The following is a 13224-nucleotide window of genomic DNA, read 5'->3' as shown; positions in this document are numbered from 1 at the left end:
AGGATACTCAACCACCTCCCCAAAGTCCCCTTTGCAACATAAGTAACATGTCCATAGGGTTCAGAGATTAGGACGTGGGCATCTTTGGGGGCCATTATTCTGCTTGCTATTCTGCTCAGAAAAGCTGTGTCTTATTCATTCTGTGTCCTTTGGCATGAATGGAAGTTCAACGATACTTCTGAGTGAGTACATGAGTGAATGAATGAACGGCTCCCTAGAGGCCGGGCGGGGGCAGAAGCCATTGAGCGAAGCTGGAGGGGCTGTGAGTAAGTAGGAAGAAACCAGAGTGTAGCCTGAGCCGGCCCCCTTCCTGCCTCTTCTGCTAACTCATAGTGGCTGGTGGTCTGGGCCTCTGCTCAGCCTAGAGGGGCTCTGGGTGCAGAAGCAGAGGACAGGGAGGCCTGACGACCAGGACACATGAAGGCGGCAACAGCAGAGGAAGAAAGCTTTCAGGACACCCCTGGGCCCCAAATGTCCTGTCTCCTTGACTCTCAGGCCAAAAGTGCAGCCTCCCGTGGCCCGAGCACGCTCTCCTCTTTCCAGCCCCGGGGCTGGGTGCTTTTCTGCACTGTGGCCAGGTGGGCTGGCTGTGGGCCCTGAAGACTGAGCCTGGATATCTGGGAAGCTCACGTAAGTAAGCCTATGAGCCTCAGTTTTCTTAACTGTAGAAGATAATAATAATAATAATAATGGCTCTCTTTCTGGGGTTTTGTGGGAATTAGAGAAAAGATGGTGTACACGGTGGACCTCAACTGGTTAAGTCCTAGGAACTGCTAGTGAAGGTCTGGAGTCTCGTCCCATTCCGACGTCTACCGGTTCTGTCGGCTTAGGCAGTCCTTCGCCCCTCTCAGCCTTGGTTTCTTAATCTGTAAAAAATGGGTAGAAGCAACTCAAACATTTGCAAGTGAGGATAGGAGGAGGCCCTGATGAGAAGTGTGGGTGGGTCGTTAGTCCCATTACTGTGCCCAGGCCCTTGGGGGAGAGAGATGCTTTCCCCAGTGTTGCGTTCCCAGAGCCACCAGACTCGCAGAGACCAAGCTCTCGGGCAAGGTCACAGCGGGACCATCCCGGCTGCTGGACCTCCCTGCCCTGCACTCCAAGTGGCTATTGTGAGGCCAACAGCTGTCTCCGCCAAGTGGCATCTCTGGGGCACAAAGAGCAGTGGAGAGGGCAGAGCACACTGGCTCATTGTCCTTGGGGCTGAGCAGCCGCAGCTGGGCGCCACCGGGGGTTCCTCTGACCTCCACCCCATCCCGACACCATGGCTGTCCTGCCACCCAGCCCCGCCCTACTGGACTTAAAGCTTCCCGTCCGGGAGCACCTGAGCAGCATGAAGCCCCCTGTCTCCCCCAGCGCTTTTATCAGGGGCCCTTAGGAACAATAAGCTTGAGGAGGGTGACCTCGGACCTGGGGGCAGGACACTGGTCCTCGTTCCTTATGGCACTGACCTTCTGGGAGGACGACTCTGATACAGCTGCCCCCTGGTATCAGGCACCCACATGCGCTTCTCGCGGCCGGCACCCCCGGTGAGGTCACGCTGGGGGGTCCCGTTTCACTGGTGCAGAATCTGGGGCTCAGAGGGGTGATTAAATGACTGGCCCAGGATCACAGGCTGGGGGCCAGCAAAGCCCAGATTTGAACCCAATGCCCTGTGCACAGACTCAGGGTGCCCGAGTGGAGCGTGGGGCAGATGTACAGACACCAGGGAGGAGGACCTGGCCACACTCAGCCCAGAAAAGCACGGGCTGCCATTGGCCGAATGGGTCGTTACTGCTAACTCATAGTTGCTGGTGGTCTGGGCCTCTGCTCAGCCTAGGAGGGGCTCTGGGTGCAGACTACACCCAGTACAAACTAACGAACAGGCACGAGGACCTCCCCGGTTCCCAGCAGCCAGACAATTCTAGAGCTCCCCGCACTCCCGCTTTTCAGAGCAGTGCATTTATAGAGGAAAAGGGGCAGGGTGATGATGATTCAGGAAATCTGCAGCCGGAGTTAAATGAGCGTCTCATAATGATGGTGATTAAAAATTAACACCACTGTTTGCAGAGCGATGCACGTCCACTCCGCAGCCATGAATTAATGAAACGATGAAAACACGGGTGCTGGGGATACGCTCCAGGGCACAGAGAGAGGACTAGGAGGTTCGAGAGGGGACCTCCCAGAGCTGGGGCACCCGGCTCCCCACTCCAGCCCCTTCTCCGGGGTATCACCAGGGATTCTGTGGCTTGGGGCTTGATTTTTATCTTTGCACAATGGGGGTGCTGGTCCACTTGGGGAGCCTTGAGGTGGTTGCATACATGGGGAGAGCCCCCCGGTCTGACTGACAAGGAGACGAGGAAAGGACTTACGAGGTGGGAGACCCAGACCACCCCCAGCTGACACCAATTAGCTGTGGGACCTTGGCGGTCACCCACTTCCCTGTGTGTTTATTCGCTCTTCTGTTTGCTGGGGCCACCACAGCAAATTACCACAGAGGTGGTGGCTTGAGACAACAGACACGTACTCTCTCCCATCGCCACAAGTCTGAGATGGTGGTGTGGGCAGGGCAGGCTCCTTCGGGAGCCTCTGAGGGAGAACTGTCTCCCGCCTCTGTCTGGGCCTCTGGGAGCGGCTGGCCAACCTCGGTGCCCCATGGCAGCTGCCAAAATCCCGCCTCCTCCTCTGTCTTCATACAGCTCCTTCTCCACCTCTCTGCCAACCCTGCGTGTCCCAAACCCCCTCTCTTCTCTTGGGAGCACCCTAATTGCAGGCTGATCCCCTTGAGATCCTTCACTTAATTACCTCTGCGAAGATCCAATTTCCAAATTAGGTCACATTCACAGGTACCAGGGGTTAGGACTTGGTCTACCTTTTGGGGGGAGACAATTCAACCCGCCCCAGAAAGCATTTGGGGGAAGCAAAAGCCATGAATGCCGGGTGTTGCCACTCTTACGCCAAATCAACGACTGTGCACCGGGAGCGGGGGACTCGTCTTCGCAACACCCCAGCACACCCTCTGTCCGGCCAGGCGCACGGAGCTGCCACAGGGAGTCCACGTGGTGGGCAGGACCTTGACCTGAAGAGGAGGGGACGCTGGTGGTGGATGGAGGGAGGAGTCTGCACTGGGGTCTCCTCTACCGCTCGGCTCTTGCCAATGAACCCTTTCTGGCCGCGGGAGTGCAGGGAAGCATCCCTGGAGATAACTCTGGGGGTCTAATTATTATTTTTATCATCCCTTACATAGCTGCCTGCCCTGTCTTTCCTCCTCCATCTGTTCTCCGGGGTGCTGCATGTGGCTCTCCTAGCCCTTCAGGGGGCACTCCGCTGGCTTCATGAGAGAAAACCAAGCCCTAAGAGATACTGGAGTTTCAAGTCCCTGCCTCTCCAACCTTGTCACCCACACCCCTCTGCTAGAAGGTCTAACCTTGATCTTTGACCACCTTGACCTTGACCACCACCCACCCCCTGCCATGTCACCTCATGCCCTGTGCCTTCCTATGGCTGGCCTCCCTTCTGAAACACTCCTCTGCCGCCCCTCGTTGCCCCTGCTTAGCGCCCCCCCCCGCCAGCCTTTACCATTTCTCACCCTCTTAGGCCCTCTCATCCCCTTGGACCATCGCATACTCCCCACTTGACTGGGCTGTCCCTGAGGGCAGGAAGACAGTCCTTCGTTTCGGGGGGCCCCAGTCCCTAGTACACAGATGCTCTCTGGATGTTTATGGAAGGAAATCATCAAGAGACCCGGATTTGAATTCCCTCCTCCCCACCTTCCCAACTGTGTGCCCTTGGCCTCGCCGAGGCTTGATGTCCTCATTTGCCTCCCTGGCCTGCCGGGTTAGTATGTTGACAGACGAATGTGTTTCTGGGACTCCTAATCGATGCACAGGAATAGGGCATCTACCCCAGGGGCCCTGGTGCCCCAGCCTCCCACTGCCCCCAGCTCAGCATGACCCCCCCCCCCCGCCGGGATTGAAGCTGGAGGGAGGCCCAGGCTTCTGGAAACTCTTGGATCCCCTCCCCGCCCCGCCTCGGCTCCAGGTGTCTCTCTCTCTCCAGCTATTTTCTTTTCGGATCCAGAGTTCAAAAGAACAGCCCGAGCAGGAGCCCTGGGAAAACAAAAGCCAGCAGGCTCCTTCTTGCAGGCCAGCTCAGGCCTGCAGGGCGCTGCCCACCTCTCCCTGCTCCATCCGGGAAGGAGGGCGTCAGGTCCTGTGGGTTCCAGTGCGAGACTCAGACTCGGAAAACATCAGCTCCAGTGGGAGGGAAGGCCAGTGCAGGGGGTGGGGGGCAGGGGCAGCCTGTCCTAGTTAGAGCCCTAATGCGCTCCTTTGAAAGCACTTTCAGATGTCCCAGGCCCTGGGGGCAGGGGTGGCGTAATAATAATAAAACAACATTTGCATAGAGATTTCGTTTACAAAGCACTTTCTCAGGGGTGGGAGGCGCTCGGGTGGCCTGTGGAATCCTGGCGGGGAGGCCGGCCTCTGGTTGCTTCCAACCCCAGCCGAGCTCCCAGCTCGGGGATGTGTGCTTGTGTGTGCGGAAACAAAGCGCTATTCAGCAGACTGTTCCTGATTCCTCTGGATTTCGTCCCTTTTCCCCTCTCCCATGAAGAGCTCACTCAGGGCTTGTCACTCAGGCCAGAAAAGGGGTGTCAGGAGTCCCAGAGGGAGGGTTTGGCTGGGATCTGATTGGAGGGAAGCACCCCTGCCCCGCCCCCCCCTTACCCTTTGGCCCCCAAGCTCCTGGGAATGGGAGCTGGTTTATGCAACTCTTCTGACCTGTGGCTTTGTCTTCATGTTGAAAGAATGAGCACAGGTTTGGGAATGTCTGCGCATCTGTTGTGTGTATGTCTGAGGACCCGCAGAGAGATGAGCAGCGTGGGGGGCTTTGCTAATTCTTCCCCAGCAGCGTGCCTCGTGAGCGGGATGTCCTGTACTCCGTGCGGGGCATGGGGCCCTGGGGCGTCGGCACCTGCATCCGGTGGGTGTGGTGAGACATCTGTGCCTGGAGCATAGCCCCGACGTCACCTGGCCACGGGCACCCGGGGACGAGGGGCGCAGCATCAGAGCCTGGCCCCTTAAGGGATGAGCTATATAAGGTCCACCTGCGGGGGCTTGAGCAGGTTTTAGCAGCCCGGGCAGGAGACGGAAGATGCGAGAGGTCATTGCTGGGCTGGAGCAGCTCACCTTCACCTTCGAGAAGGACGTAGAGATGCCGAAGGGCACTGGCCTCCTGCCTTTCCAGGGCATGGACAGTGAGTGAGGACAGGGTGTCAGCCATCCTTCTGGAGGAACTTGTGCCAGGCCCCCTCTCCCCAGCCTTCTCTGGAGGCTTCTCTGCTCAGCTCCTGAGGGGGCAGCCCCTTCACTGCCGCTCACCAGGGAGACTGAGGCAGCGGGGCTGGGGCCGGTCACCTGTGATTCCCAGCTTAGTCCCTCCCTTCTTAGGGGCTCAGGCTTCCCCTCTTACATCCTCTCCAGGACTCCAGGAAAATGGGGCTGACTTCCAGGCAGCCCATTTCCCAGACTGGGCAAGCAGAGAGACACAGAAGGTGAATTGTGAGAAGCCAGGAAATTCCACGTTGGCCCCTTGAACTCCCTTGTGCCCCTCCATCCCCTCTGCTTCAGAGTTGGGGGGCTTAGGTGTTGAGGTCTCGGGGCTGGTTCTGGAGGCCAGCATCCAAAAAGCCAGGAACTTGGGGGCCCCCAGGCCCAAGCCTCAGGGAAGTTCGGGGTGGGGGGGGGCACTTCTTGAGTAGGAAAAGCCCCTCCAGCAGCTGCAGCCTCTGAAGAAGCTACCTTCCTTCTTTCCCTTCTAGAGTTGGGCTGGGCTGCGTGCAACTTCTTCGCTAAAGGGCTCTGTGACAAAGGTGGGTCAGCAGGAGAACCTGGCGGTGGGGTGTGTGCAGGGGCAGTCTAGACTACGGTGGGTTCTGCTTGGCCTGGACTAGGGTGTCGAATCTGCACCTGGGGAGGGGAGGTTGGAATGGAGTCGAATTTGTCTTGTAAGGAGGCAAAGGGCAGGTGGGTGGGTACATCCCTCAGGAAGCCTTCCCCTCCCCACTAAGGATTTCTCTGGCCCAGCAGCATTGATTAGGGTACCCAGCGCTACCTGGAAGGGGACATTCCCTTCTTTCCACCTTACTGGGGTTGTGAGAGTTTTGGGGGTTTCAGCCTGTGTGTTCCCAGGAGGCCCCGGGCTTCTTGAGTTTCCTCCCAGCCAGGAAAGCAGTGCCCTTCTCCCCGCTCCCCTCCCCTTCTCACCCTCTGGATCAATATGGGACCTGGTCAGCTGTTCTGTGTAGTCTTTATGTCCTAAGCTGTGGCCATTTCCGTCTCTGAAATGCTACCAGTGTCACCTGTTTCTCCCCCACCCCAACTTGGATTAAGTGATACCTCCTTCTAAGCCCCTCTCCCCTGGTACAGGAGGCCTGAATCCAACCAGGGTTTTTCTCAACCTTTGGCTCATGAACTACTCACAGCCCCTTCCTGTAGAAATACACAGTTGCCCAAAAAGTCTTGTCTTCAATCTGGGGGTTCCCAGTCCCCCTATAGATCCAGGTTAAATAACCCTGCTATTGTGAATGAATTTAGGACCAGTTTTTCGGATCTAAGTGATCCTTGGGAAGCCAGGAGGCCAGGAGGGGCCCAGGCAGGGAGGGGCTGGGGTGTTATTGCCATGTACCTTGTACCTCATTTGTCGTGCTGGCTCTGGATGACGGGGTGAGAGGGAAACCAGCTCATTGCGCACTCGAGGCTCTATGCAGCCAGGACTGAGATGCCGCCTCGGGTCCTTCCTCCAAAGCAGTGGTTCACAGTGACACCCTCTTGCAAAGAAATACCACTGCTCTGGTGGGAGGTCACACCCGAGCAAGTCACAGGCCCGGGTGACGGGAGGACTATGTACAAAGAAGCCCTTCACACTTTCCCTCCCCTTCTATCTGAGAGTCAGCCAAGCCTTCTATCTGAGAGTCAGGCTGGTCCTGCTCAGGAATTTAGGAACTGGAGCATCCTTCGTACAGTTGGCAATACCCCAGTGAGAAGATAACAGAGTTACATAGAACATTTCCACTTCCTTCTAAGTTGTTACAGAGCTGGCTCTTAGGTCAGCACCTTAGGTCTCCAGACTCAGGAAACATAACCTTGGGGGGAGTTTTTGTTTTTTAAAATTTTATTTATTTATTTAACAGAGAGAGAGAGCATGAGCAGGGGGAGAAGCAGAGGGAGAGGCAGCCTCCCCGCTGAGCAGGGAGCCTGATGCGGGGCTCGATCCCAGGACCCTGGGATCATGACCTGAGCTGAAAGCAGACGCCCAACTGACTGAGCCACCCAGGCGCCCCTGTGGGAGTTTTGAAGACCTGATTTTAACAGGCCCTTCGGGAGCACTGGGTGCCCTAGACCGTGCTGGGTGGGAGCCCTGGGCTGGAACCGTGGCTCTGCTCTCTGGTAGGGGCCCCACCATGAGCCTGGAGGAGAGGGGGCCGTGAGGTGCCTGGGAGCTGCCCTGACCCCCTGGGGCTCCCCGGGGGTGGAGAAGGGCAACGGCAAGCCAGGCAGAGAGGAGAGTTTGGGCAGAGGCATGGTCATGCCAACAGCCACCTGTCAGGACTACCGAGCATCCTCCGTGTTGCCTCTGGCCCTGCTTCCAGCTCCACCAGGGGTCAGGTGATGGGATCGAGGGAGGGCAGCGGGGGTCTGATCCACAGCCTCTCCTGGGGCGTTCCTTCAGGGCTGAGCTGGGTCCAGGCTGTGGGCAGCTGGGTGCTCTGGGGTTCCCAGGGAAGCTCTGCCCGTTCCGGCACAGCGGGGGGGAAGCTGATGGTGTGTAAGCACTGGCTCTGGGGCCTGTGTAAGAAGGGCGACCAGTGCAGTTTCTGGGACCAGTACGACGTCACCAGGATGCCCGAGTGCTACTTCTACTCCAAGTTCGGTAATGCCCCTTCCTGGCTCCAGGCCTTGCCTCGGAGGTTGGCAGTGGGGACTGTGAGAGGGGCCGAGGTCTTGAGAGGGGGGCACTCAAAGGAGGCTGTGCATGCCTCGGGGGGCAGACCAGGCCTCTCTGAGCCTCGGGTGCCCTCTTCTCCAGCCCCCTAGATGCAGGGGAGCTGTACTCTGGGGTCCGTCCCTGTTCACTGCCCTGCAGGTCCCCCCCCGCCCCCGGGGAAGGGAAGGGTGTGGCTGGAATCAAAGGCTGAATTGTTTCCCTCATCACAGACCCGGACTGACTGTCCGGAAACAAGCCTGGAACGGGCCAACTCTCAGTCCCGGGGTGGGTCAGGGCCAGGGGGCCCCAAACGGGCATTTGGAAGTCACTTTCACGATGCTTGCCCAACACACAGAGCACCCGTGCTACTGACCTGTCCGCTCTCTCCATTGTCTTGCTATTGTTAAGTCTTATTTTAGAAGGAAACTTTACATTGCTTCCGTAAGTGGAAAGCTATCATCTCTGATGGGCAGTGCAAGGTAACTGTAAACATACAGTCGTGAGGTTCAGGGGCCCTAGCCTCTCAAGTTATCTTGTGTGGTCAGGTCTGGACCGTGTTCTCCTGCCCTCTGGCCTCAGGACCTCCTTTTGTCATCCACGGGGCTGCAGAGGGGGAAGACACAGCTACTAGTCACCTCCTTTAAGAATGGTCTGCGAGTGTTTCAGATCTCATAAAATATCTTCCCAATAAAATTCTACAGCTCAGTTCTTTCAGGAGCTGGAAGGAGCCCTAGGGATTATCTAGTCTAGTGCTTTTCACACTGTGTTCCAAAAGAGTGACCTGCGGGGAGAGAGCTGGCCCAGTCTCCAGGGACCTCTCTGAGACAGCTCCAGGGGTAGCTGTCCTTCATTAGTGCCAATGGCGGGGGGCGGTGGGGGGCAGTCCCGGGTATGTGGGGAGAAAGCAAAGCATCCTCAAAGAGCTCCTCCCAGGCCAAAGTTTGTGTCCTGTCTGCTCAGAGTTGAGGTTCAGCTGCCCGCTTGTGTTTTTTTGAAAGGAAAGACAAAGTTTATCTGGATCCCGGCTCCCCTTGGTCACCACCTATACCTCTTTCATTTAAAAATGCCTCTTATTCATTCCTTCAGTAAAACTTGGTTTGGTTTTCTTTGGGGACTCGGATACTGTGCTGGGGACGGTCACAGGGATAGAACCAGGTTCCCTTCTGCCCTCAAATACCTCTCACTGTGAGGGGCATCCATGTAAATCATTGATGGTAGTTTGTAACCTCTGTTTCTGCTCTTGGAGTAAATGAATATCTCTAATATCCTATCAAAGTAATTATCGTTCTTCTTGCAAGTAAGTTGTTTTATTTAGAACATTATGTTGGGAGGTGGTGGAGCACGAAGGGGCAGCTGAAGGGGGCCAGGGGCTTTGGGCCCTGCGGCTGGCTCGGAAACGCTGAGTGGAGGGTGGGGTGTGGGTGCCACCTGCTGGCCATCAGAGGAACGCGGAGACGTGCATCCAGGCCGAGGCAGAAAGGGAGCTTGGCCCAGGTGACTTCCCACCGCCTGACCTGTCAAATGCTCACCAGCCCTGGGGTATGTCACTCCATTCCTCAGGAGGCTGGAGCTCAGAGTCAGCGCTCGGCCAAGGGCTGCACACAGACGCCGAGCACGTAAGCCCCTTGTCAATGCGAGGAAGCCCGGTGATCGTGGCCACGGCATTTCCCCTCTCTGAGCCCTGGTGTCCTCGTTCGTGAGGTGGGAGGGTTGGAGGGGATAGTGGTTTAAAGCTCTTCGGGGGCGCCTGGGTGGCTCAGTTGGTTAAGCGACTGCCTTCGGCTCAGGTCATGATCCTGGAGTCCCTGGATCGAGTCCCGCATCGGGCTCCCTGCTCGGCAGGGAGTCTGCTTCTCCCTCTGACCCTCCCCCCTCTCATGTGCTTGCTCTCTCTCATTCTCTCTCTCTCAAATAAATAAATTAAAAAAAAAAAATCTTTAAAAAAAAAAAAAAATAAATAAAGCTCTTCGGTATCCGTGCACTGTTCTCCAGGTGAAACCTGCTTTGCAGAAGCACAGTGTAGAAAATAGATCTCTGGAGCGGTTTGAAAGCCAATGGGGTGAACCCCGTGAAGTTCCTTTTGGTTCTGAGAAGCACCAAGTTGTAGATTTTTAAGGAGGATGAGATTGGAAGCATTCACCGCTTCTCTACTCAAGAGGTGAAAAATGAGCCGAATCTTCCCCATGGCTCCTTCAAAGCCCCTGGGCCCCTAAGAGAAAACTAAGGGGGTTCTTACCACAACTCTCACGTGGTCTGTCCAACAGGGCTGGCTCCTTCTAGGGGACCTGAGTTCTGGGCCAACCCACAGACCGATTACAGCGCAGGCGTTGTGAAGCTACACGTGTCCCTCATGTCGAGTCTGACATCATCCTGGTGCCAACTTGGGAGCACTACTCTGCTCTTCTTGGCATTTCCACCAAAAAGGACTGTGCCGTGGTTCTGGAAACATTGTAGGTGTCGTAGTGGTGAAGATGAGAGGGCTTTCATCAGCATCCACGGTGTGTCTTCTTGGATCGTTAGCTGCTCGCTCTGGGTCTCCCCTCCCCGCCTCTCCTCTCGTTCCTTCCTCTCTGGTGGCCTCCAAATGCCTTCAGTTCCGGCCCCTCCTTCTGGATCTCTGGCCCTGCCTCAACTCTTCCAGATGTGTTTATTCCCACCCAAGCCCTGCTTGGCATGTAGTATTGGGATCCAACCCCCTTAGATTGCAGGAAGGATTCGAAAAACCTTGCTGTCTTGGAAAAGTGGCCGATGACAGACGGCAGGCAAGTGGCTTCTATGCAAGGGGCAAGGTCAGTCCAGTTTGGGGAGGGCGGAAGTAACAATAAAGATGAGCCTACATTTAAAGAATGCTGGATTTTTCAGGTGATTGCAACAACAAGGAATGTGCCTTTCTCCACGTGAAGCCAGCTTTCAAGACCCGAGACTGTCCTTGGTGTGACCAAGGTTTCTGCAAGGATGGTGAGGCCCCAATGGAAAGGGAGCACTAGGTGATCAGGATGTGTGTGTGTGGGGGTCCCTGGCAGGGGAAGGAGGCATATTCCTGATGAAGCCCCGTGGGGCCTTCCCAACAGAAGGTCCTTCCATCGTTCTCCCCAGGCCCGCTCTGTGACTTTAACATTCAGCCAACGATGGAAGGACCTGGCACAGAGCTGGCTTCTTGCAGGAGGCTTACCTGGGCTCCAGTCCTGGTGACTTCAAAGTGCATCAACTGTGTGACCTTGAACTAGTTGCTGAACTCATCTCCTCACTTATGAAAAGGGGAAACCCCCTCCCTCGTAGGGTTATGGAGTCGGTCAGATCTAGGACCCCACGGGAAGCCCTTGGCATAGGGTCCCACAGGAGACAGTTCATCTACATTCTCTTCTCTATTTCTTTTAACCCGCCCCCCCCAGGGGTGTGCTGAAGCTTGCTCCATCTACCCCATTAAGAAGCAGCTTCCCCCCATCACAGTCCCTCTGCTCTGAGGACTACGTGCTTTGTTTTCCTTTGTTTTCAGGCGAATTGCTCTGAGGCCTTGGCAGTGTTGGTTTGGGGGATTTTAGGGGAGGATAAGTAGGTTGTGGGGTTAGGGTTTCCCCAGCTGTACCTTCTGGAGCTAAATAAAGATGGCACATGACTGTCCTCAACCACATCAATTCGCCAAGATGCAGTGTGCTGGGACGCTTCCAACCCCATTGTTCGGGACCCACCCCAACATATTCCGAGGTCTCCTTTCCCCTCTCAGTCACGCGGCTCGGAAGCAGGTGCTTTGGGTGGTCTGGAAGGGACAGGGAGATTTATGCACCCTGTGAGGTGGAGAGCCTGTGACTGCCATACCCTTCCGCTGAGCTTTGTCATGTGTGTTTCTGGCTGTTCTTTGCCCAGCAGGTCCCCTGTGTAAGCACTGCCATGTCCATAAGACAATGTGTGTTAACTACTTAGTGGGTTTCTGCCCCGAGGGCCCCCACGGCCAATTTGCACAGTAAGTATAACTTGGATCAGCAAATCCCACTTAGTACGGGGTCCGTTCTGTGGCTTCTAGATCTAGATCCTTCCATACCTTCACTGGCCCAAGGTGGGAAATGAAGTGTCTGCTGAGCATCTGCCCAGTATTTTCCTTGCTAGCTTACCCGGCACACCCACACCCCCTTCCCCCACTTGGTGCTGCACTGAATACCCCAGGCTGATAATGTGTATTCGTGTTGGGCACGGACATATAGCTCTTCACAAACTGTTCTAGAAATGAGTAGAAACCCTTAACACGCACCCCAACCCTCTGCAGTTCTCCCTCATCCCCCTGGCTGGCGTATGGGCTCCTTCCCCACGGGGTTCAGAAATGGGAAATCTGCAGCAGGCTGACACGGAGCATGCTAATGAGCAGGTGACGGGGGTGAGGGTGGGGTGGGGTGGGTGGGGTGGGTGGAGCCAGGCTGTAATCATCTCTCTCTACTTCCTTCAGTCCCAAGATGAATCTTTTTATTCAACTCGAGCTACACGAAGGTGAGTGCAGGCAGGAAGGGGGCAGGTGTGTCTGGCTCCCTTTACTGCGCATGCTCCCTGGGGAGCTCCCTCTCTCTCTCTCTCTCTCTCTCTGGCACCGCACTATGCCCAGCTGCCCTCTCTCACACAATCTGCTCCAAGTACCCACCCCGGGAAAGGCACACGCCACCACCCAAATCCCCTCCAACCTCTGTAACCTCTGCTTCTTGCAGGACTGCTCAGCTTATCAGCCCCTGAGGCTTTCCTTCTCCTTAGCTGGATAGTGCGTGCGCGCTTGTGATCTTTATGCCCACCATGGGGTTTGAACTCACGACCCCGTGTGTGTGTGTGTGTGTGTGTGTGTGTGTGTGTGAGAGAGAGATCTCTATGCCCAACACTGGGTTTGAACTCACAACCCCGAGATTAAGAGTTGCATGTTCTACCAACTGAGCCCACCAGGTGCCCAACGTGTGAGGTTTTAAAACAAAGAACGAGGGGCCCAGCTCCGTATTTGTGGTCCAAAGGTGTTATTCCGAATCCAGGCCCTCCTGGTTGTGCCCAGTCTCTCTGGGAACATATACCCTTCTTACTGCTATCAAGCACTGAAGAGCACCTCCCCACATCAGGGGTCAGCAAACTACAGCCTGTGGGCCAAATCTGGCCACTGCTGTCTTTGTACAGCCTGGCACCCAAGAATGATTGTTTAAAAAGATTAGGGAAAAAGGCAAACAAAAGAACATATTGTTAACACGGGAAAATGAGAATGTCCGTTCTGGAAGTTTTACTGGATTGGGGCAAAGCTCA

General features: G+C 55.9%; 1 protein-coding gene across 1 annotated transcript; it reads left to right on the top strand.

Annotated features, from left to right (window-relative positions):
• Nucleotides 1-5130: 5130 nt before the first annotated feature.
• On the top strand, nt 5131-12704 carry CPSF4L (cleavage and polyadenylation specific factor 4 like). Its single transcript, XM_078066392.1, is given in 9 exon segments — nt 5131-5233; nt 5798-5848; nt 7758-7782; nt 7784-7908; nt 10825-10920; nt 11830-11923; nt 12224-12322; nt 12401-12441; nt 12697-12704. Coding segments are annotated over 9 exon segments (642 nt in total).
• The last annotated feature ends 520 nt before the right edge of the window (nt 12705-13224 follow it).

The sequence above is a fragment of the Halichoerus grypus genome, chromosome 2, assembly GCF_964656455.1.
Source record: "Halichoerus grypus chromosome 2, mHalGry1.hap1.1, whole genome shotgun sequence".
Taxonomy (NCBI): domain Eukaryota; kingdom Metazoa; phylum Chordata; class Mammalia; order Carnivora; family Phocidae; genus Halichoerus; species Halichoerus grypus.
Note: the sequence above shows the minus strand (reverse complement) of the source record. Positions and strands in the feature narration are given on the sequence as shown.